At 41.9% G+C, this 25,759-nt stretch overlaps 1 protein-coding gene across 3 annotated transcripts in view; it reads right to left on the reverse strand.

The window, feature by feature from the left end:
• LOC102927797 (transmembrane protein 45A-like) overlaps positions 1 to 24,821 on the reverse strand; it is a 42,654-nt gene extending 17,833 nt beyond the window's left edge. The window contains exons 1-2 of one of the 3 annotated variants that reach the window (XM_076549051.1): positions 24,689 to 24,821; positions 18,169 to 18,314 (exon numbers count right to left, since the gene is read on the reverse strand). In XM_076549051.1, the coding sequence (XP_076405166.1) occupies positions 18,169 to 18,210 (42 nt within the window). In that variant the 5' untranslated portion in view covers positions 18,211 to 18,314; positions 24,689 to 24,821. Of the gene's footprint in view, positions 1 to 18,168; positions 18,315 to 18,633; positions 19,028 to 24,688 lie in introns of those variants that run through there. The other 2 variants (XM_076549052.1, XM_015989202.3) reach the window with 2 other exon arrangements.
• Positions 24,822 to 25,759: the final 938 nt, after the last annotated feature.

Below are 25,759 nucleotides of genomic sequence, written 5' to 3' on the forward strand. Positions count from 1 at the left end.
ATGTCTGAGAAATATTTTTTAAATGTTCATTATCCTTAAACAGCAATGCAACACAAACTGAAACTTCCTTGAGACATTCATAAAAATAAAATATTTTACAATTGTCAATACAGGGTGAAAAATAACAAAAATGGAAGAAACACTCTAGTTTAGACTCTTAGATTCTACATTACTGTAGCAGGCAGAAGAACTGTGTTGTCTGGTCTTAAAGGCCAGCTGCTCCTTTAGGATCCCTTGAAGAGCTCACTAAAAACAACCAATATCATTGCCTACTAGCCCATACCCTGCCCATGCAACATCTAAACTCCAGGCCTAGCCAAATTGCATATACTGTCCTGAGCTTCCTGAACCCTCACATGCCTTCACCCTCCCCAATTCCCAGACCTACCTCAGGTCACATGACCTGTGAACCAGCTCAGTATAAGTCCCACCCTCAACTTTCCAACCCTCCAGGCTTGAACTCAGTCACATATCCTGTGCACCATCCCAGTCCAGTGAGTCCCAGACACTAACATACCTGACAAATACTCAACGTCCAGACCTAGCCCAGGATACACTTTTGTGTGTGTGCCTGCCCAACCTGGTGAATCCCTGGAACCAAACCTATCCAGAATATCCCCAACCCAAAGGCCTAGCCTAAGTTACACAGCCTGTACGCTGGCCTACCCTGCTGAGTGTCAAACATGCTGGCCCACCCAAGTCATCCTCACACCACTAGGTAAAGTTTGTACATTTGTCCCATTTGTATGCCTTCTGGCTTACCACTGAATTGGAATCACCCCCATCCCTCCAATCCAAAGTAAACAAAGTATCTGAAGAATTGACCTACCAACTCCTCATACTTATCTGAAATTAACTCAGCTTGGTCAATAAGATAAGCAAACTTCCACTCAATAGAGGCATCCTAGAATCTCAAATCAGACATACAACCAATGAAAGAAGTCTACATGTCCGAGTCTCATCACAAAAACACAAACAGTATGAAAGGCCAAAGCACTATGTCTCACCATCAAATCCACCATCCTATACAAATATTTTCCAGTGAGAATTAACTAGGTGAAACCTAGTGTAGTCATATCTTTTTTCTGAAAATACCTTTTACTTCCAAGTAGACCGAACTTCTACCAGACCTGACAATTAACTTAATAAACTGCTTTGAGATCATTTAAAGCTATTCACTCCAGCTTTGATCCTACTGTGTTCCCAGCCTGCTTATGTTCAACCTAGTTTGAAGGAAACAATGCAATAAATTTTCCTATGCTTTGCACTTCCCATGTAATCAGCTTTTAGAACCTACACTAAAAACATAGCTCTAGGGTGGTGGCAGTGCAACCTTCAATCCCAGCAGTCAGGAGGCAGAGACAGGAAGATCTCTCTGAGTTTGAGGCCAGCGTGATCTACAAAGTGAGAGCCAGGGCTGTTACACAGAGAAACTCTGTCTTGAAAAAAAAAACAGAAAAAGCATAACTCTGTCGTGGATATTTGTTTCATCTATGACCTAGCCCCTAGGGTATGGCCTCTTGGCTAGCTTAAGACCTGCAAAGCACATACTCAGGGCCCTTTCTCTCGTATCTTCTTGGATCTGGTGGCATGATGCAAGGCAGGACCGGTCCTCAGCCTTCCAGGACTCTGTGACGGATTAGCCTTATTCTGCATTAGTGTGTTGTTTACTCCATATAATTTCTTAATAAATAGATTCATTATTCAGTAATCCGTGGATTTCCTGCCATATAACTGTAATTTCAAACTATGTTCTCTCCCATGCCATGACCCAGAAGAGAGAGAGAGAGAGAGAGAGAGAGAGAGAGAGAGAGAGAGAGAGAGAGAGAGAGAGAGAGAGAGAATTGTGGTAACCAGGTGCTGAAAACAGCCAACAGAATGAAAGCAACCTCAAACAACGAATATCTAATAACAAACACACTTAGAAAGAGATCATGAGAACACTCCCATTCTCAGCAGCATCAAAGACAATAACATATCTGGGAATAAGCCTAACCAAGAAGGCGAAGGACCTCTACAAGAAAAACTTTAAATCTCTGAAGAAAGAAATTAAGGAATATACCAGAAGATAGAAAGACTCCCCAATGCTCAGGGATTGGTAGAACTAATATTGTGAAAATGGCCAATGTACAAAAAGCAACTTATAGATTCAACCACAACCCAAATCAAAATCACCATGATGTTGTTTACAGAAACACAAAAAAAGTCTTAAAATTCGCATAGAACCACAAGATATCTCAGAGAGTCAAACCAATCCTGAACAGAAATAACAATACTCTAGAGATTACTTGATCAGGTTTCAAGTTATATTACAGTTACAGTAGGAATAACATGATACTGGCAAAAGCAACAGACAACAGAACAAAATAGAAGACCCAGATAGGAGTACATATATCTATAGCAATCAGATATTTAACAAAGATGCCAAAACAAAGACTGGAACAAGATAACATCAAATGGTGCTGGGGAAACTGTAATATAATGAGATTAGTCCTGAAATCTATCATCATGCACAGTAATTAACTCCAAATGGATCAAAGACCTCACTATGAAACCTGCAATGCTAAAACTCATAGAAGAAAACATAGGCAATGCCTTACAAGATGTGGGTATAGGGAAGAGCTTTCTGAATAGGTCTCCATTTGTCAAAGAATTAAAGTCAGCAATTGGCAGGTGGGAGTTCATAAAACTAAAAAACTTTGTACAGCAAACGAAACAGTCAACCAAATGAAAAGGAAGCCCACGGAATAGGAGAGAATCTTTGCCAGCTATATATCTGACAGGGGATTAATATCCAGAATATACTAAGAAACAAAAAAAAGTTAAAACAAATGACCCAACCTATCTAAACATAGAGTTCTCAAAAGAAAAAGTGTCCAACAAAAGTCTTTAAAAGTGTCCAGCATCCCCTGCAACTGAGAAAGTGTAAATGAAAACTCTGTATATCATCTTACCCTAGTCAGCATGGATAAGGTCAAGAAAACAACTGACAACAGATGCTGGAAGGGATGTGAGAAAGAAGAACCTACATCCACTGTTGGTGGAATTACGAACTGCCACAGCCACTCTGGAACTCCATGTATTGAATTCTCAAATGGCTAAAAGTCAAGCTACCATATGACCCAGCTATACCACCCCTTGGCCTGTGCCCAAAGGACTCAACATCCTCCTCCACAGATATTTGCTCAACTATGTTTGATGGTACTCTATTCACAATAGCTGGGGAGTGGAAACAACCTAAACATCATTCAGCTGATGCCTGGATAATGAAAATGTGCTACATCTATACAATGGAATAGCATTAAGCTGTAGAAAATGATATAATGATATTTGCAGGTAAGTGGACCTAGAAGATATTATACTGATGGAAGTAACCCAGACCCAGAATTGCAAATGCCATGTGTTCTCTTTTATTTGCAGATCCTCACTACGAATCTTGATACATGAGTATGCCAACTGGAGTAATCACAGAAACGTGGAAATTAAAAAGAACCAATGAGGGGAATAAGGGACTCTAAAGAGATGGATAGTGGAACATGGTTGCTATGAAGAGGGAAATGGAAAAAAGGGGCAGAATTTTCTGGGGATGGAGGAGGAAAAATAGTACTGAGGAAGGAGAGAGGGACAAGGAACACTAAGGATGACTGAAACATCCACAGGGGAACATAAAACTTTCTGTTGACTTAAAGAAATATAAATATTTATGTACACATGCATAAATAATTTAAGTGAAGTTATGCCACTTGAGGTGATAGTGTGCTCCAGAACACATAGACTATCTAAAAATATCTCCAGTACCAGGCTTGGGAAACTCCCCCACTGAGTTGTTGGTCAGGAGAGCCCAAGAGATTCTCTCAGAACAACATAGGCTACTGTCAGTGCCCTTGGTTGCCTCCAAGAACTTGAAAGTAAGACCCCATTGCTGAAGACACCACACACTTCAGACACGGGACTTAAGAGGACTAGAACTGTAACTGATCTGAAAGCCTCCTCCCCAAAGACTAATTCACATAGTATCCCAAGGTGCCATGCAAGCTGCCAAGGGAGAAACACACTCCATAGTCCTACCCACCTGTAAAACCTACAAACCAAAACAATGACAAGCATGGCAAAATATCCCCAAAAGTATAGAAGTAGTGTGAATATCTTAGAATAGCCAAAAGCCATCTAATTGGACATAATACCCACTAAATAGGAATACATTTGTGTATAGTACTGTAAACCTAGGCAAGTACTGGGGACTGATGAGATCACAGACTCCAGAAGAGAACCTACTGCTTCCACCTTACTAAACCAGTTCAATTCCCACCTGCATTTTAAATAACTATCCTTACATCAACAGATAAGTGTAGCATCACCCCTCATTGAAGAAGCTTCTTTTCGTAGCAGATGGAGATAACAACAGAAAGCAACAACTGATTGAAATGCAGAGAACTGTCCTTGGGAGCCCCCCCCCCCAACTGATGCACATACAGCACAATTCCTACACCTAAGGCTCATGGAAGGAACATTGTGGAAAATTGTAAGAGCTGAAATGTCCCAAGAGCCAGAGGATCAGGAGGTTTGCTATTTGAAAGTGTTTTCTGTGTATGGCACAGTAGGTATACCCTGAAAATCTTAACAATGTGGTCACCTAAAGAACACCAGCACAGTGACAACACCAGTTGACATGCCAATGGAGATGAGGGAAATCTCATAAGGTCCATCCCACCCCAGATGAAGAGCTACAGGAAATAAATGGCTGCCAAGAGAGGAAGAATCACTCTTCTCCAGGGAGGAGCCACCTGATGGGTTATCCAATCCCAAGTGTGTAGGGGGCACAGAGGTCTCTGTGCTCACAGACATGCACCAGGGGAACCCAGAATGTTAAGCCCACATGGTTGTTCCTTCAAGGGAAGGAATACAAAACCTGCTTTCCACCCAGGCTGGAGCTGAAGTACCTTCTAGCCTGGTGACCCCTGTATAACCTGAGTAGCTGGAGAGACTTCTGGCACCATACCCTCCTCTAGACCCTTCTGGTAAGCTTATTTTTCTCCATCAATCTTTAGAACCTACCTTTATAGATAGTGTTACATGTACTTTACAAAGACTTCAGATGTAGTCACATCTGATCTGTGTTTGGCTTACAAACACAAAGATTAGGCATGCTTTGTTGTACGTGCAGGATTGAGTTCATCATCACAAGAATAGTTTTCACCAGATTGTGCTGTGTATAAATATGTCTAAAATAAGCCACTTGGGGTCAGACTCCCAATGTTTGAACCAACACTGGGTACCAAGTCATGTGGTGCTGAATCCCCTTTTTATCCCCCTTGGTCATCACTCTACTGCCTGTGAAGGTCACAAAGACCCCCGCACAAGTGGTCAGACCGAAACACATACACGAATGAGTGACACTAAACATCATTCAGAAGGTTGAATTTATATATACATATGCATTAATATATATATAATAACAAAGAAGTGGTATTGAATTTTAGAGGCAGTAGAGCAGACATAGGAAGAGTTAGAGAAGAGGAAGGGAGAGATGATGTAAGTATAGTACTCATGTATGAAATTCTCAGCCAAAACAGTTAATGGTTAGCATTAATACACACACACACACACACACACACACACACACACACACACACACACACACACACACCAAGACCACAATCCTCAGAGATTCTGCCTCAATTAGTCTAGACAGGCACAAACATGACCACCACCAAATCCTTCCAAAGAATCTGTTAAGGTGCTGTCTAGAATAATGTTTATATGCTAGGGTCATCTCTTCCTCAGTTACAGAGCTAAGGATAAGCAGGCATAATAGACCTTCTTGTACCACAGCAGGGACTGCCTAACATCCGAGGTTGTTTCTGCTTCAAACCCAAAGCTCTCCAGGAGGTTGCCTCATTCATTCCCAGGCAGAGATTGAGGTGGTTTCTGTGTCTAGGGTACACCTGGAGGACCTGAGAGACACTGAGGGCAACCTACTCTTCTGAGCCTCATTGAGATAGGGTGCAGCATGTTTTCCCCAGTGTGAACAGGGGAGAGGGAAGCATTGTGAGCAAAGTTCTAATTCTAGAGTCCACCAATCAGAGGAATGGTAAGAAACTGGAAAGGCTGGAACTGCCAATGGAAAGTTCTGATGTATTGTGCAGTTTAATAATGATCAAAGTTTAATTCTTAGAGCACTGGCTCTCAGCCTAAGAAAACTATATTTTGAGCCATGCACAAAATATCCAGAAAGTCGTACAAGTATCTTCACCCATAGCCTAGTAAATCAATTTCTAGGAGTGAAACCCAGGACTGACTAACTTACTCACTCTTCCTCCCTCCCTCCCTTTCTTCCTTCCTTTCTTTCTTCTCCCAGTCCAAGTCCCCCAGTACTAACACTCTTGTGTCTTTTTCTTCGGACAGTTTCATATAGCCCAGGCTTTCCTCAAACTTGCTGCGTAGCCAATATTGGCCTTGAACTCTCAATCCTCCTTCCACTTTCCAATAGCTTAGATTATAGGTATGCATCTACATTACCTATATTACACCTCTTTTTTAAGTTTACTTGGTTTTGCCAGCTGCCTCATTAAATGAGGGAAACAAGATGACTAGATAGCAATTGTCTTGGTTTGTTTTCTATTGGTGTGATAAACACCACAGCCCAAAGCAAGGTGAGGAGAAAAGCATTTATTTAGATCATCCATCCTGATCATATCCCATCATTGAGGGAAGTTAGGGCAGGAACTCAAAACAGAAATCAAAGCAGGGCCCATGGAGGAACATTGCTTCCTGGCTTGCTTCTCAAAGCTTGCGCGCGGCTCACTGTTTTTATAACTCAGGGCGACTTGCCCAGGAGTGGCACCATTCCAGGTGGGCTGGGCCCTGCCACAATAATCATTCATTAAGAAAATGCCACACAGACCTTCTTACAGGCCAATCTGATAGAGGTTGTTTCTCATTTGAGGTTCCCTCTCCCCACATGACTATAGACTGTGGTAACTTGACAGAAAACTCACCAGCACACAAGGCTCTTATTGCCAACAGGTTTTACATGTACTAATTAATTTCATCCTTATAATTATTGTCCTTACCTTAAAGATAATGACGCAGGCCTGCATATCCTAGCTTTCACCACACATCTCACAAGTGTGTTGCTACAAAACTAAGTGACAACCTAACTGTGTGTCCAAAATGGACGGAGGAAGGAAATTGATATTTTTGAGCACCTACCACTCAATTCCATAAGGTTACAATTTTCTCTCCATTTTTACATTTGACATGAGAAATTCAGATAGACTAAGCAACCTGCTCAGGTCAACTAACTTATTGCCAGCAAGGCAGAGATGTGTCTGTCTTTAGATCCTCATAATCTCTCCCTTCATTTTACCCTTTCCCACGCTATAATTGTAATAATTATAGTGGATACTTATTGAATTTATCGGACACATCACTGAGCTTATTCTATAAAATATCTAAAGAAAAATTCAATACGAGGTTTTGTGTCATAACGACAAAACATCTAGTTGTTTAGATGGTGAGGACTCAATGCCCCATGAGGCTGGGGGATCCATAGAAACAGTTCATAAAACATCCTCAGATAACTGAGAAGTAGAGTAAAATTGGCGGTACCTGTAGTACCTAGCTTAGAGATTGTTTTTAGGAGGTGTTTATTTGTTTGTGGGGGGAATATTATTTCTTCTTTGGCTGGAGTATATGTGAGGAGGTCTTACTGCTATTCCATATGTAGTTCTGGAGTCTCCATTTACCTGGTCTCATATGACCCAAGTATAAAACCACAGAAGGGCAGCTCAGGCAGGAGGCTCTAAAAGCCATTCCCTGAAGCACATCTTTCTCTCTGAGAGGTCGAGGCTTGATCTATATACATGCACCACTAAATACCCTGACTAGGTCCACTCCTTGACAGACTATGAAGAACATGGACCAGAAAAATAGCTCTTTGGAACAGGAACAAAACATAGAGGCATTTCTCAAATCTAGGGCATGTATAGATCTTTCATTTAAAAAAAAATTTTAGACCTCTTATGCAAGCTGAAATTATCTAACGTTTTTAAATAGTGGGGCTACTTTATCTGGACAAGTAAAAAAATAAAAATTCACAAATTAAATATAAAGATGACTTTAAAATCAATATAAACACTAACGCAACTCAGATATATGAGAAGGTTTTCTTGAGGATAAGGAATGCTAGAATAAATGATCTTTTAAGACTGCAGGCTCTCATATAAGCCTGAGGAGAGAATCAAAATAAGAAAAAAAATCAGAAAAACTAGACTTTATTAGCATGTCTAGGAGAAAGCAACACCCTTACCCCCATCCTCAAGCTGCTCCCAGCAGGCCAGGCAGCAACCTGCAAAACACCCACATCAGAAGCAAACCTGCCCAGTAGACCTCAGTATGAGGACCATGAGAATCTAAAACAGAGACATTGCTGAAGCCCACCTCCACACCCCATAGTCTGGGAGAAACAAGGGATCTGACTACAGAACTTTTGGGAGTAGCCCACCAACATATGGTTTAACTTGAGGTCAACACCCTGAGAGGGATCCATACCTAACACTTCCTGGATGGCCAGGAACTGGAGACTGGATAGCCCTGACACACCTGGCCAAAAAAATATTTAAAAAATCAAGGAAATGATTTCTAATGATATCTGCTATATTCATAGATCAGTGCCTTGTCTGGTCATCATCCCAGAGGCTTCTTCTGGTAGCAGATAGGAGCCTGTGCAGAAACCCACAGTCAGACATTATATGGAGAGAGAGTCTCAGCTGAAGACTTCTATCCAGTCCCTCTCCTAGGAGACAGGGGAACCCCAAGAAAGAGGTGGAGAAGAGATTGTAGAAGTCAGAGGGGTGAGGACACCAGGAGAACATGGCCCTCAGAATCAGCTAAACAAGCAGGGTTCACATGAGCTCACAGAGGCTGAAGCTGCAAGCACTGGGCCTGCATGGGTCTGCACCAGGTCTTCTGCATGTATGTTATGGCTGTTAACTTAGTGGTTCTGTGGGACTTCTAACAGTGGGAGCCGATGTGTCTCTGACTCTTTTGCCTGCTCTTGGGACCCTTTTCCTCCTACTGGGTTGCCTTGTCTAGCCTCAATAGGAGGGCTTTTATTCAAACCAAAATCCACTGAATTGTTACCTGGTACATTATGCTATTTTCTCTAATTAACCTTGTTAATTAAAGCAGCACAATTTGCACCTATCATGGTGCTAAATACAAATGCCAATTGTAGCACAGATTACTGGTTGAACTCCAAGAACATAAGAATCCCATCAAAATGAACTAGATATCATCTAAATGAACTAGATATGCCTATAATATTCCTTAATCATTGTTTAAGTACTAATACAGAGGTTTTCATCATAATTAAAACCCTGTAGATATCTGCCACCCATAATATAAGACCATATCAGCAGACTCCCTGGAAATTATCAACTTCAATTTGGGAAACACTGAGATAAAAAAACAATTAGGAAGGAGTGTGTCCAGACTGCTAATGAGAGAAAATTTCTCTTATAGGAATATTTCAACTAATAAATATGAGACAAAATGGTAGAATGTAGAACTTAACAAATCCTTAATTTGCGACAATGTTAATCAACAGTTATCAGGCTATAAGAGAGATATAATCAAACAAAATGTGGACAAAGTATTCTTCCAGGAAGGAACTTAATCTCAGACCCAACCTGTCTAGATAACTATGAGTTTATAGGAATTAGAGAGACTGAGAATACTATTGAATAAAACAAAAATCATTCAATTTTTTTATTTTACGGAGATAACCATACATATTTTGTTTAAATTTTTTAAAATAATCTGTTTTCTATTGTTATGATGAAATAAAGAGAAGCAGTTACTCAGCCCTTTATGGACTGCTGGCTTTTGGGTATGGCATATTCTCACTTACGGTTACCCAACAGATAACTGAACAAGATTTGGCCCATCCATGGAAGGGGTAGGATATCACAGGTCCCTTCTCTCCCCAAGGATACATAGACAGTTAACAGTTGGTAGGAATCATTTTCTTGATTTTTTTTGGGGGGGGCAGGCCTGATAGGGCTATCCAGTCTCTAGTTCCTGGCCATCCAGGAAGTGTTAGATATGGCTCCCTCTCAGGGTGTGGACCTCAAGTTAAAACACATGTTGGTGGGCCACTCCCAAAAGTTCATGATCCCAAAGTTATTATGGGGAGAAGGAAAGATGTTTTCTCTGTTGGTATAGCCACTCATAAGTTGCCAATCCTCCTGTAAGTAACTCCAATTAAACTCTTTGGTTCACAGGCTACACAGGTAAACTTGTTTCTATAATCTTTTTGGTGCCCTATATGAAGTAAATAGATGTCTGTTTAGGTCTCCTCAGAAAGAGTTCACACAAGCTCACATGTTTTTAAGGTGAAGATAGTATCAGTCAGTCCCATTTATTCAGACTCTAGTGAGGTCCATGAGGGGCTTGTTACATATGGCTCACAGGTAAAGTGAAGTGTGTGTAGGAGGGAAAGATTAAGAGGGAGACAATCCTTTTATAATAACACATCTCTCAGAAAGTGCTGGAATTCCATGATGTTACATCAAACTCTGCAGAGAGCAGTACCCACAATGATCAAACATCTTTGCACTAAGCCCATAACTTCTCAACACTGGGTACTAGGTTTTTAATACTTCAACACTTAGGGCTCAAAATTCATTCAAACCATAGTAACACCTGTTGTAGAATATTATCTTAAGGTGTGTTACTTTTGTTTATGCTGCATTTGTTTAGCTCTGTGAAGCTGTGTTACTTTGCCTGTCTAAAACACCTGGTGGTCAAATAAAGAACTGAATGGTCAATAGCAAGGTAGGAGAAAGGATAGACAGGACTGGTAGGCAGAGAGAATATATAGAAGGAAAAATCTGGGGAAAGGAGGAAGTAGCCAGAAAAGGAAGAGGACATCAGGAGCCAGCCACCCAGCTACACAGCCAGCGACAGAGTAAGAAACAAAGTAAACTTACAGAAGTAAGAAAAGGTAAAAGCCCAAAGGCAAAAGACAGATGGGATAATTTAAGTTAAGAGATGCTGGATAGAAACAAGCCAAGCTAAGGTCAGGCATTTATAAGTAATAACAAGCCTCCATGTGTGATTTATTTGGGAGCTGGGTGGCAGGCCCCCAAAAGAGCAAAAACAACCAACAATAAACACCTAACCTACTAACATAACAACTCAGTAGCACAGTGCACTACAGAGAAAACTTTGAGATCACATGGATTTTGCATTCTATCACATCAGATAGTATCACAATGTATATTGATATTTGGAAAATTCAAAGTAATGTACCTATAGAATGTAAGTATGTCACTTCATACAATCCAAGAGTCAAAAAATTTCAAGTGCAGCCATCATAACTTCAGAATTATTTGTAGACATTTGTGGATATTGCAGAGGGCTTGGTTGTGTTTCACCAACACAGACTTAAACAAAAATTATCGTGGGGAGAAAGAAGTGGATGAGAGGATAGGTAACATTAGTGTTGAGTTAGTTAGTGGACCACCTATATTATTTGCTGTATTTTTAAATTTGCTTAAAATTTTCTTTTGAAAGAAAAATAAAAAGATGGAAAAATTAAGAGGTCTTTTTTTCTGCATAAGGCCTGACAACAGAGCAAAGTATCAGTAACCAAGGTCATCACAAGATAAAAAGCTTTAACCCCAAGGCTAACAAGGGAGCAGTTAAGGCTGCTAATGCTGATCTTGGAAGTAACTCTTCTCTTGACCTTGAACTTCCAGTCTTACTAGGACTATATTACCTCCCCTTCCACTGCCCTTAGCATTTACACACACCACACTGAAACAATCTCTTTCATGGTCCAACTCTTCTCTCTCCAACTAGAATTCCTTAATCATCAATGCTCCCAGTCTGCATGTAAACTGTACTGCATGATTTGAATAAAATCTTTAATTTTTCAGTTAGACTACAAAATCCTAGGATATCTTGTTTATATATTGAACACATGGAAAAATTACTCCAATGCCATCTTTCCTTTGAAATCAAGGTTACACACACACACAAAAAAAAAAAAACTGTGTAGAAAACTAAAGTAAAAAAGAGACAGATGTGTGGGTGCATGCCTCAATTTCAGATGTGAAAAGATAAACAGCTCCATGAAAAATGGCTGACCCAAGTACAGGAAAACAAAGGCCATAAGGACTGACCAAACATCTTTTCCACCCCCTGATACAACACTTAAAGTCATTATTTCAGCCCCACCAAATCCCCATCTGTGATTCTTTTCCTACTGTATAAAAGGTCAAATACATAAATTCATGACAAAAAACTTCAAGGTCCATGCAAATGAACAAAGGGAATCAAAAGGAATCAGTAACCATTTTTAGTCTGCTGTTATACAAGCTGTCCTCTGTGTAAAGATTATGTCCTTAATTATGTCACCAGCCTGCGACAGCATCCCAGCCTAAAAAGCAGTGTGCCCTCTGTGCGTTCTCTCTTTCCACTCTCCCTCCTTCCATCTGTTCTCCCCCCTCTACGCAGTCTCTCTCTCTCTCTCTCTCTCTCTCTCTCTCTCTCTCTCTCTCTCTCTCTCTCTCTCTCTTCAATAAAGCTCTAGAAAGGTAACTATGGCTCGTGACTCTTCTGTGACCTGCAGCATCCATTGGCATGGTCACCATGCGGCCAGCCATGAGTGCCACTGCTTAACCAACACTCTGGGCATTTCCAGCCTGGCTACATGTCTACAAGGAAAAGCAAGGGTCTCCAAAGAATACCTAATATAGAGATCTGCAAAGTTCTCAGAAATGGGCCTGCTGTGGGCTGCTAGTATATGAAATAAAGATTCAGCTGTATATGATAAAGCTAAACCTAGAAGAGTCAAGGAATTCTTCTAGAAGAAAATCAAATATCAGGGAATATTTGATGTCATTTGGCTTTTAATATATCAGCTGTTTCCTGCTATCAATTTCTTGTGTGCCCATAATTCCTAGGCCATAACGGCAAACAGTATAAGCTTCTCAGACCTACTGCTGATCTGAACTAGGTAACACCCCTACAGAGACAATGCCTGTCTCCTAGACTTAGGAGACAGACAGATAGTAGATACATAGCTTTGTTTCTTGTGCGAATGAAGCTCAGACCATCCCTTTCCTTCAGGCTTAGTGACATTCCAGAGCTGTTGACTCAGGACAAAAGGGTTTTTTGTACAACCAGGTGCAAGTGAAGGCTGGGGCAGAATTCCTGGCCTGAGCAGAGTTGTGTGGTTGGAGAAGGGAGTACAGGGCAGAGTTTTTGGATGAGTAGGGATTGGGTGAGATTTGGAGAAGAGGACGGAAAGACAGAGGACAGAGGAATGGAGGATGAGGATGAGGTCGAGAGCATAAGAGCTTAGTTATTTACTAGAGCTATGAGAGGACAGAAAAAGAAGGGACAGAGAGAAACTGAGTGTCAGAATGAAACTGAAGCTGTGTAGATAGAATTTTGTCTTAGAGAAATAAAGTGGACAGACAAAAGAGCCCTGTGTACTTAGATTCCTTTCCCTCAGAAACCCCATGCCAGCCATAGTGTCTTCCCCAGGACCCTGGGAGGAATCTTCTCAGGGCAGGCCCCTGGCAAGATTCCAATATGTGCCAGAATAAATGTGGCATCTGCACATGAATTTATGTCACTACCTGAAGCTGGAGTGAGCTGAAGAACAACAGGGCTATAAGAGTGAGTATAGGAAATCTGGTGACATTTTGTGCTTCATGTAAGCAATTAATAATTAGGGTAATTGTGGTCCATATACATTATGCATTATTTGACATTAAAATTTCATGATTCATTCTATGTTTTATCTGGCAACCCACAAAAGGATTTCCGTGGGGCGATGTCCATTTCAACACTTTTGGGTGTAGACAAGAAACCTGTATGCGATTTTAACACTTCCGCCTCTGTGAAGATTTAACTCTACGGAGAACCTTATGAGGGATGACGAGGAATATGAGAAGAGCTGAGATGTAACTAGATGAATCTATGTCCTCAGCTTCAATCCCTTTTTACTATACTTCACTGACAAATGAGTATATTAATAAACAATAGACATTTAATTAAGAATGACAAAAGGCAAGTGTTATGCCATCAGTTCCACGACTTAATGATGGATCAGAGAACTACCTGAGCAATAAAAATGGATGACCCACAAAGAGCTCCAAGATTTTCAAATTACTCCCCATGTCTACAGTACACACCCTAAGGGACCAGAGAGCCTACACAGAATGGTATCTAGAAGTTCCATCCAGCTCCACTATTCAGTGTCTGTATCCAGTATTTCTAGACAATAGCCCCACTGTTCAAAAATTGGGCCACAGCCCAATAATAATTAAGAAAATGGCTAACTGAGATTAGGGATGCAGAAGAAAGCCAGAGGTCCCTGGATGCACATCTATTAATCAATATACAGGGTGTGTGATGCTTATTTCAACAAAGGTTAAGGACTAAGAACCCACTGTGGATTGCGCACTTACAAAATGTTTTATGTGCAATGTCATATCTGTCCAACATGAAAGGATACAAATTTCTATTTGCCTCCTGCTATTCAGAGATGATGAAACAATAAATTCTGAGGAAAGTTCCCACGGCTCATTTAATGGCAGAGTGGAGGCTTGAGTCTGGTCTGATGACTCCAGAGCCTAAGCTCTTTTCCATATGTTCTCACACATTCCACAGAGACAGAGCAGTCAGCTTTCCGGGACAAGGATGACTATCATGCCCGGGCAGTGCAGAATAAAGGCAGAAATATGCCAACGTGGCTAGAGGTTGGGGTTGAAAGTCTCCTGCATCTCTGCTAAGGATCTTGGCTGCAGGGTGTGCTTCTCTACAAACTAATGAAAGAAAAGGCAAAAAGAAGGAAATGAAAGAGGTGTATCATCTCCCATGGAGCTGCTCCTCAGCCAGGAAGGTGCTAAGAAAAGCTTCAGAGCAGAGAAGCTATGTGGTCCAAATGGTATTTCATCAAGATTAACCTGTCAGCCATGCCCAGAGTACACACACGGCAGGGAGAAAGAGCCTGCAGACAAAGATGCAATCAGGAGGCTATTACAAATGCTCGTTTCTCAGTCTGAGTCAGAACAGCATGATGGGAACAGAAAATAAAGTGACAAACATGAACGGCACTTAATACCAAGCTTAAAAGAAGAACAGCCCCGCCCTAGGAACCTGTGTGGTCAAGGCTGTGGTCTTTGATGGCTCTGAAAGGGGAAAAAAGAAAAGGGTACGTGCACTGCCAGGGCAGGTCAGTGACCCTCCCTGATCTCCAAGGTATTTGCCTCACCTGCCTGTTTCTTCACCAGAACACACGCTCCAAGGAGTCAGGAGCCTTTCATAGGTCTGTCAGTCCCACAGGGTTTCTCATTGTTGACCAAGGGTTTGGTGCTGGGTGAATCAGTAGGCGGTATCTGGCAGCCTGTCTCCACTTTCCTGGATACTCCACATGGGAAGAGGCTACTCCACATGGGAAGAGGCTACTCCACATGGGAAGAGGCTACTCCACATGGGAAGAGGCTACTCCACATGGGAAGAGGCTGCTCCACATGGGAAGAGGCTACTCCACATGGGAAGAGGATACTCCACATGGGAAGAGGCTACTCCACATGGAAAGATGATACTCCACATGGGAAGAGGATACTCCACATGGGAAGAGGATACTCCACATGGGAAGAGGCTGCTCCACATGGGAAGAGGATACTCCACATGGGAAGAGGATACTCCACATGGGAAGAGGATACTCCACATGGGAAGAGGATACTCCACATGGGAAGAGGATACTCCACATGGGAAGAGGATACTCCACATGGGAAGAGGCTGCTCCACATGGGAAGAGGATACTCCACATGGGAAGAGGCTCTCTCAAGGCTCTGCACTAGTGTGACTGCCTCAAGAGGCCTTCTTTCTGAGATGTTTTAAATTACGTTGTTCTATTTCATATCCATAGAAACTTATCTTCACAGTATATGTTATAATATGGAATTTTATGCTTCTTTAACTTCTGTTTTTTTTTTAAACCTGTCTCTGAAAGACTGCTAAGCTCACCTATTTTCACTGTGGAATTCCCAGCAGCCAGACCCACAGTACCCAGCAGAAGCAAAATTCTCGGTAACCCAGCTAGCAAGATGGCTCGGTGAGCACAGGCGTTTGCAGCCAAGCCTCGTCACCTCACGGCCATCCTAGGAACTAACATGGTAGAAAGAGAAGGTCCCAGAAGTTGTCCTCTGACTGCTACACACATGTACCATGCACATTAAGGTGTGCATGTGCACACACACACACACACACACACACACACACACACACAAACACAAACACATACACACATACACACACATGAAATAAATAAAATAAAAATTAAATTCCCCAGTCACCACATTTCTAAAAGTAAAGGCTTTCTTTTATGAACTGTGAAGTTAAGTTTAACAATTTTGTAACCAAATATATTCAAATATTATTATAGAATAGTTTTTATTCCTTTCTTTTGTTTTCATTTATTCAACATTTCCAAACTACTATGAAAAATATGACCACAGAGTAGCAAATTAAAAACAAAAATTCTCATTCATAAAAACATCACTGCAAATTAAAAAAAAAAAAAAAAAAAAAAAAAAAAAAAAAAAAAAAAAAAACCTCACCAGACAGAGACTGAAAACCACCTCAGAACTCACCGAACTCTGGCTTTCTATAGAAAAATTCTCCACAGACTCAAAAGTGTCCTACCATTCTGATTTTAGGAAGAAATTCCATGGGAATAATGGTTTGGGGATGAGGCAGTGTTATTTCACACTGGGAACCCATCTCAGATGAGATGTCACATTTCAAATGTTCACTTAGTAGGTACGGGGGATTGGGGGGTTGCTGACAGCTCTTACAGGGGGTTCTGGTATGCCTTACATATTTACCAAAGACTTGAATAAGAGGAAAGGGGGAGCAGAGAAGCTAGCACCTTTTAAACACATACGGTTCTGTTCCCTCACAAGAGTTATTCCATCTCATTCTCACATCTCACAAGGGAAGGAGACATGAGACCCACCCTCATCAGTAGACGTGTGTGTAGCTGTCCAGAAGCTTACACGTGATCACATTATCCTTGGAGTAAAAGAAAGATTCAGAGTGCAGTCTCCCTTCTCATCTCCTACAATCACAGCAGCCATCCACAAGCCAGCTCAACACAACTACAAATCACATTCTCTGTGCTATTTTCTCCTTTGCTTCAGTCGGGCACAGCCCATAAGCAGTCTAGGAAGAGACCTCTGGTTCCAAGAGTCATCAGTGCAGCCATCCACGTCTCCAGTGCCAAGGGGGGGGGGGGACTAGAACAAAAGGGCGGACAAACCCAAGATAACCAGCTTTCATTGCGCTCCGCCGTGTGACAGGCGCTCCATTTCCAGCCATTGTGTGAAGCGTTGGGTATCATTACGACGTTGTCAACCAACCAAGTGTGTCTCAGTGGAGTCTGTGCTTCTTTTCTCCCCATCCCTGCTCTCGTCTGGAGCTTGGCCTTCTCTTCTCTCTGTGTTCACGTGACCCGTGTCCTTTTGCCATCGCCCCTCTGCTCGCTCCTCTTTGGTCACTCTCCTTGGCTCTTTTATAGCTTTTTAGGCGTTAACCACATGGATAACCACTTATGGATGGACACATACACCTTACACAGTTACAAGATCTGCAGATAAGTGTGAACGTAACAGTTTTTTACTCTGAGCCAAATTTTTCCTCGTCCCCCCCCCCCCACACACACACAGTGCTGAGGAGTACACCAAAGGGCTTTATGTATATCAAGCGAGCATTCTATCAACTGAGCTATATCCCCAGCATGACAAGCACTCTTCCCCAACATTATCTCCTAAAACCCTTACCACCCCAAGAAACTAATGTCATTATTATACCCGTTTTCTAAAACAGAACTGACTTTCAGAGAACTTAGATTGTTTGTACGACATCTCAAATACACAGTCCAGTCTAGAATCAAATACAAATCTGTAATCCCAGCACTTGGAAGGGAGAGAGACAGTAGGGTCAGGAGTACAAGGCTAGCCTCACCACACAGTGATCTTAAGGCTAGCCTGAGCTACATGAGACCCACCTCAGGAAGGGAGGTGGTAGGCCACAGGAAACACATTATCAAACCAAAAGTTACTCTAGAAATAAAAAACTAACCTTTAGGTGTTTGAGGTCAGTTCTTGCTTCGGAGTCGTTCATCTTGCTTAGTGTCAATAGATCGAGCACTTTAGAACTGACCCAACAGAGAAAAGAAAGAGCCGGCTACAACTGCAGCTTTGTTCCTTACTTAAAGCTGAAATTTTCTAGAATAAAGAAGAAAACAATAAGCTGAAGCTTGATACCTCACCGACAGTTTTGCACAGCCATGCATCTGTATACACAGACGTGCCAAAGGCAACTAGCATACAATATTAAAACTTACCAATCGTCTACCTTAACCCAATATTAAAATTCACCACAATTTTATACTTGCCCAAGTCCTCAAGACTCATATTTGCTGAAGATGTGCTATGCTGTTGCTCACAATCCTGCCAGATGCTGCTCACAGCTCAAGAGGAGTCTGTTTAACCAACATCAGCCTTGCAACAGCCCAGAAAAATGACATGCCCTCCTCCTACTCACCTTTCTCCCTGGAGGTTTGATTCACTTCCTGGGGCCTCCACCCAACCTATAAAAAGTCCAGGCTCACAAATTAATATTATTAAACATAAGCTTCTTATTGTCTACTCATTGAGCAAGGGCTCCGATGACCTCACTGTGCTGTACAGTTGAGGAAGCACTGTGTAGTTACTAACATCAGGGGCTTTTTCCATAATTGTGTGGTAAATTTATTTGTTTATCTTCACTCTCACTAACCCCAACACCTGATCTGTCATTATTGTGCCTTTGTTTAATCTGCTAACTCTGCTGACCAGGGAATAAGACTCCCGTGGGGAGTTGGTCCACCCATAATCTTGCTTCTCCTGGCTAAGTCAACCTGCTACCCGAGCATCCACATTTACTCCGACACCATCAGCAGAGTAGGAAAATACTGAAGAATACCTCCCTCATCTGAGCTGTGTCTATAAGGATTAATCTTAGGAAGCCAATGAGACTACCTGTTTGTCCTTCCTTCAGAAATAAGCCCCGCTGGAGGGGGCATTGTGGCAGAGGCCTTTAATCTTGGCACTCTGTGGGTGGGGGACAGAGGCGGGTCTTTGTGAGTTCACTTGAGGTCACTCTGGTCTGTCTTGTGAGTGCCATCCCAACCCCAGGCTATAGAGTGAGACCCTGTCTCAACAAAACGAAGCGAAACAAAAGCAAACAGACAGGAAAGCCCAAATGGAGTGAATGTGGAGTACATGAATGAAATTTAAGGGTGTGCTGTCATGGTACCTGAAACCAAAACAGTCCAAGGATATTAGAAAACGATTTCTTTTCAGGGCTTCGCTGTAGCTCAGTAGAAGAACATATATACAGCATGTACAGGGCCCTTCATTCAAAGTCCAGCTCCGGGAGAAGGAAGATCATTAGAAAATAGTTTCTCAAACAATTATGGTTTTCTACATCAGTGATCTCAGCACTCACGAGGGTGTGTATGTGTGTTGAGGTGACTATTACAAGTTCAAAGTCAGACTAGACGACACAGTGAGTTTGAAGTCAGCTTAGGCTACTTAGAGACATCAAGTTTCAAACAGCCAAAATAAATGAAAGAAGGAAGAGAGAGGAAGGGAGGAAGAACAGAGGGGCGCAGGGGGAGAGGCAGTTAGGGGAAGAGATGGGGCTGGAAGGGGAGATGAAGGAAGGGAGAAAGGGAGACAAGGAATGTCTTCTTTTCTAAAGACATCTGTAACACACATTGTCAAGACCTTAGTCATCCCTTAAACTTGAAGATCTGGATCAGTATGAAGGCATTCTAGAAGAGGAAAAATGATCTCCCTAAACTTTCTGTCGAGTCATAAATACCTTGGAAGCAGAGGATAATTTGCAGCAGTTGGTTCTTCTACCACATGGGTCCCAGGTCTGGCAGCAAGTGCCTTTACCCACGAAGCCTCCTCTCTGACTCCTTTCTTCTTGAGTAGCCTCCCTCTTCATATTGTTCAGGGGCTCAGTGGAACTAATTAGGAGACCTTACCCTAACACTGCCCCCAGCACCTCAGTCAATGTCCCCTTAACTTTTCCATCAAACATCTCATCTGCCACATCGATTTTTAAGGAGTAGTTAATGGCGGCGTGTAGATTAAAAGGGGAGGTAAACCCAAAGGGAAGGACAAAGGACAAAAAGGATGTTCCTTTAAACCAGGTGAAACAAAAATGGATGACACGAAAGATATGCTTCCTGTGGTCACCAGCATTAGGATACCGGGGTGAGATGCTCAGGGAGGGAGGGAGGGAGGGAGGGAGGCAAGAAACGTCTTCTTTTCAAGGAACAGTGCTGATACATGCTGTGAAGACCTGGGCCATTCTTGTCATGCTGAGCTCCAGCTCACTAAACAAGTCCACAGGCTCATCGCTTCTCCAGTTGTACTTAGAACACCAGGGCAGCGGCATGAGGACTCATCTCATCCTCATTTCTGTCTAATGACCACAGGACTGGCTCCCATAAATTGCTTCTAAAGTAGTACACACAGCAATAGTAAAGAATGCCAGCTTATTATGCTCAAATATTCCTTGAACCGTGGGGAAGAGAGGAATACAAAAAAACTCTTAGCTTTAGTTTGAAGATAGTGTAGATGAGAATAGCTATAAATGTCATTTGTTAACTAAGGAGAGGAACTGGTAGTATCTTAGTGAAGGAAAGATAGCATGCTTCCAGCATGTAGACTTTGGTAAAAACTCATTGGAATATTCCATCCCCCAGTCTGGAAATACGTCCCATCAGTTAGCACCGTAAGTGACTGGTGAACCCCCGGATTGAATACTGGGAGGTCTAATGAGGCTCAGTCCTCATCTGACAGTCAGTCCTATTTTCCATAACACAGGAGACCAAGCTCACGGCATAGGAGTGGGCACCACAACCTTCTTTTCTCTTAAGAATTAAATTCAGCCAGGCGGGGTAGTGGCACACCCTTTAATCCCAGCACTTGGGAGACAAAGGCAGGTGGATCTTTGTGAGTTCAAGGCTAGCCTGGTCTAGGAGCTAGTTCCAGGACAGCCAGGGCTACACAGACAAACCCTGTCTCAGAAAAAAAAAAAAAAGCAAAACAAACAAACAAAAATAATTGAATTCAATTCATGCCATAGTTATGATGCCTCAAAATATTCCCCCTGGCCACCGGGGGTGGTGGTGGCACACACCTTTAATCCCAGCACTCAGGAGGCAGAGGCAGGCGGATCTCTGTGAGTATGAGGCCAGCCCACAGAACAAGATCCAGGACACACCCCAAAACTACACAGAGAAACCCTGTCTCAAAACACACAAAAAACAAAACAAAACAAAATCCCTCTGTTAACCTCATTTCATTCCTCACTTTTCAAAAACTCCTCCTTTAAAAAAGCATTATAAAAAAAGGGAGAGCTCTATTAATTTTCGGGGAACTGAAGAAGAATGCTTACAGTATTACATAAATTCTGTTTTTATGTCAAATATGAGATCCACTAATACAAGGAGAGGAAATACCCCATGAAAGCTTCTTCAGAGTAATGTGAAATTTCTGTGCCAATAAGGACCCTCAGGGGCACTGACAGAGGACCCTGAAAGGTGTTGGAACCTGGCCTGAGAATGTAGGAAACAGGAGATCATAGAGAGGTAAAAGATAAAACTGCGACTAAGACACTGGAATGCACTTGACTGGGCTGTAACAGTTTCATGTTGTTGGGCTAATGATCTTCTAGTAGGAAAGGTGTATCTCATGTGAAAATCAGTACAAAAACATCCACTTTATCATGTCACAGAAGTGATTTCACAATCTCCTCACACCACCCTTTACACATTGCCATCATGTAATCAAATAGCTACAGATATAAAGTCAGTATCAATATAAAGTAAAACCACAGCTCTTCCCACGTTAGCCTCACCTGCATTTCAGGGCATTTCTCTCCCAAAACCATCATCTTGACCTTGTCTCAACCTTCCTGGTGGGCTAATGAACCAAGAAATAGCCAGACCTACAGAGACAGTCCTGAGCTCCTGAGACACAAGTGTCAATTTCTCACCTGCATTTCTTTCATTTATTTGTGAAATACTATTTTTATTTCAGAATTGCATACAATATATTTTGACCAGATACATATCCCCAACTACTTCAAGACCCACCCCTCCACCCCAGCTTCACTAACCACTCAACCTTATCTTCTTCTTCTTCTTCTTCTTCTTCTTCTTCTTCTTCTTCTTCTTCTTCTTCTTCTTCTCCTTCTTCTTCTTCTTCTTCTTCTTCTTCTTCTTCTTCTTCTTCTTCTTCTTCTTCTTCTTGCCCAATAGGTCCAATTTCTGTTGCTGAGATTCTCCCAGGTGTGAATCCTGCCCCAGAGCATGTGTTATCTACCAGGGATCACACCCTTAAAGAAAACTGACACTTCCCATCCTGGCAGCCATCAAATGTCAACAAGTCACCTGCATTTCTCAACCTCCTCTGTGTCTTCCTCACTGGAAAATTCAGAACTGAACCCTCTCCAGTTTGTGTTGGCACCAGAAAAGTATCATTTTATCTGCTATGTGGGTTTTGGTGGCTGCTGTTATCATTATGAAATGCTATAAGCTAGCCTGATCTTGGAACTTAAAATGATGACCAGGATGATGCTAATTAATATCTACCTCACATTCCTCCATTTAGTCACTCAACCTATAGTAGTCACACCTGAGAATAGGGTAAAGTATTCCAGGACCACTGATAGACAACGTTCTTTCTAGGTTAAAAAAAAAAATAAATTGTTTGAAGCAGCCCTTCTCCACATGAAATACCAAACTGAAATTTCTCCAAAGACTTTAGTTCCAGCCATTTCTCCCAAAGAAAGCAAAATAAGTAATGGTACTGATACCCTGCAATGATTTTACATACAATCCTTAACATAAATTGATACAGGCAAAATTTTTAAAGAAGCTAATGTTTTTTTTCCCATGACCAGGAGCTTGATAAACTGCATGAAGAAAACCAATGCACAGGCAGGATGGGAAAGAACCCCTGGATGCTTAGTACCAGCCAATCTGATGGAAACTTACGCTGGAAATAAGTGCCTAAGAGATGCAGAACATGAAGTATCAGAGTTGGGGGGGGGGGCGGGAGGGGGAAAGATAAACATACCTAGGGAGCACATTAAAAACTGTCAGAATCACAGAAGAGACAGCCAGGCTCCAAGGGCAGAGCTCGGGAGCTCGGGAGTGGACTGCAGGAGCCATTGTCCATGCACAGTCCCACATAGCCTCTGACCTCACCTCCAGCCTCTGGCGATAAACATCGGGACCTTCAGACTCTACAGGTGGACGTGGCTCTCTTCACTCTCAGCACATGGCTCTCGTCACTCTTAGCACGTACTACATGGGGATTCAAAGGCTTCCGGCTCTGTACCTTGGCATATCCAGTTCTTCAACCTGTCTGAGATCTTGTCTCTCTGGTGTGGCCCTTACCGCCCTCTAAGACCTTTTTTATTTTGAGTCATTCATTAGCCTCAGAAAGTTAGTACCTTTACTATCCCTTATTCTGAATTCCACTAGCAAACATCAAGTCACTGGATAATATTGTAGTTTGGCTCAGCTTCTTATAATATGGAGTGACCAAACATAAAAAAAAAAAAAATGCTTAAATAGTAATGGATATCAATGGCCACCTAAGAAACCAAAGAAGTATCAGCACAGATGGTTTATTATGAACAAAATATTATACTGGAGGTGTTATTAAGAATGCATGTGGAAATATTTCTCCAGAACAGCTGGGGTAATATACTTCCATTTTATTTTTTATCCAGTTTTTATTAGTTCTTTGATGTAGCTGGAGTTTTCTCTCTGGGTCCCGCCAATGCCCGGAAGTCCGACAGCCCACTTATAAAATAAACATACAGACGCTTATATTATCTAAACTGTTTGGCCTAATGGCTCAGGCTTCTTGTTAGCTGTTCTTATATCTTAAATTAACCCATTTCTATTAGTCTATAAGTTGCCACATGGCTTGTGGCTTACCGGTACCTTACATCTTGCTTGTCATGGCAGTGATTGGCAGCATCTCTCTGCCTCAGCCTTCCACCTCCCAGAATTCTTCTCCTCCTTGTCCTGCCTACCCTATCCTTCCTGCCTGGCTACTGGCCAATCAGAGTTTTATTTATTTACAACATTCAGGACATCCCACAGCACTTTGAGGCTTCATGAAATGTGTTTTGAGCATATTCATCCCTCTCCGGGAACTCTTCCCAGGCCCACACTCTGTACTTACCCAATTTTGTGCCTTCTTTCTTTTCTTTATATACCATTCAAGACCAACTTGTGATGCCCAATGTTCTTGGGTGTGTAGTCTCCCATGTTCGGCATACTGGGGGATACCCTCTTGGAGAAAACTATCTTTTCTTCTCCCAACACCTAGCAACTGCCAAATAGCTCTATGGTTAGGGGTGGAATTGTGCACCCGACTCCCCTCTCCATGCTGTCCGGTTTAGACTCATGCAGCCTAGTGCAAAGTGTCACAGCCACTGTGAGTTCATACGTGCGGCTTCCCTGGTCTGTCTAGAAGACACTGTTTACACGTAGTCATCCACTGCCTTTCATCCTTACCTCTTTCTTGCAATGATCCCTGGACCTTGGAAGTTGTGGGGATGGAGCATATATGTTCACTTTAGAGTTGAGCTTTCTGTGGTCTCTTATTCTCTGCACCTTGACCAGTTGTGGGTCTCTGCATTAATCACCATCCACTGCAAACAAAAGGGTCTCATGTGAGATGCATTGATCTATGATACAATGATGTCACTAGCAGTCAGTTTAGCAGTGTGCATTTAAGCAGCATAGTAAATATAACCGCTATACTATTTTGAGAAGCCAGACATTGTGGATTGTTTTCTGCTTGAGTACTGGTTTTCTTTATTACTACAAGTGTTATGATTATATATATATAAATGCATACATACACACACATATAAAACACTCTCTTGCCTTTTTTTGGGGGGGAGGGGGGGAGTTTGACCATATAGCTCCAGCTGACACTCAAGTTCTGACCCTAGTGCATCAGTCTCCCAAGTACTTGGATTACAAATTTTCTCCACCTAGCCTCTTACGAATAGTTTAGAACACTGTTCTAAAATGATATTAAGTTACTTTGTAACAGCTTAACCCTTTACAAAATTGTGCAAAGGCAAAAATAAACAAATAAAAAGGGGAAGAGGAAAAGATTGCCCGATAATGAGAAAAACATGTAAACAAAATTAGATAAACGTTATGAAGGAAATAAAATTTAAAAATATGATTTTTGTGAATTATGGGGAACATTTTGAAAAGTGCACAGTCTGGTGTTAATTATTCTGGATTACTAGATATGTTGCTGTAACCAAATTATTAACACTGAGTAATTTATAAAGATAGAAACTTTTTATAGTTTGGAGGGTGGGAAGTCTGATAATTCTGGGAAGTCAACAGCATCTGCCCAACGTGAAGGATGTCCTGCTACATGATAATCAATAAGGCATGGGATAGAGGCAGCTCAGATCCCTTACTCTTCTGATAAATCACCAAGTGCCATCTTTGAGGCCCTTCCCTCATGACCTCCTTAATTCTCATGACTTCCTGAAGGTTCTGCCTCCATATACATCAATATATGGAGCTGGTGGTTAAAACTGGACACATGAACTCTGG

Source organism: Peromyscus maniculatus, chromosome 12, assembly GCF_049852395.1.
Source record: "Peromyscus maniculatus bairdii isolate BWxNUB_F1_BW_parent chromosome 12, HU_Pman_BW_mat_3.1, whole genome shotgun sequence".
In the NCBI taxonomy this organism is placed as follows: Eukaryota; Metazoa; Chordata; class Mammalia; order Rodentia; family Cricetidae; genus Peromyscus; species Peromyscus maniculatus.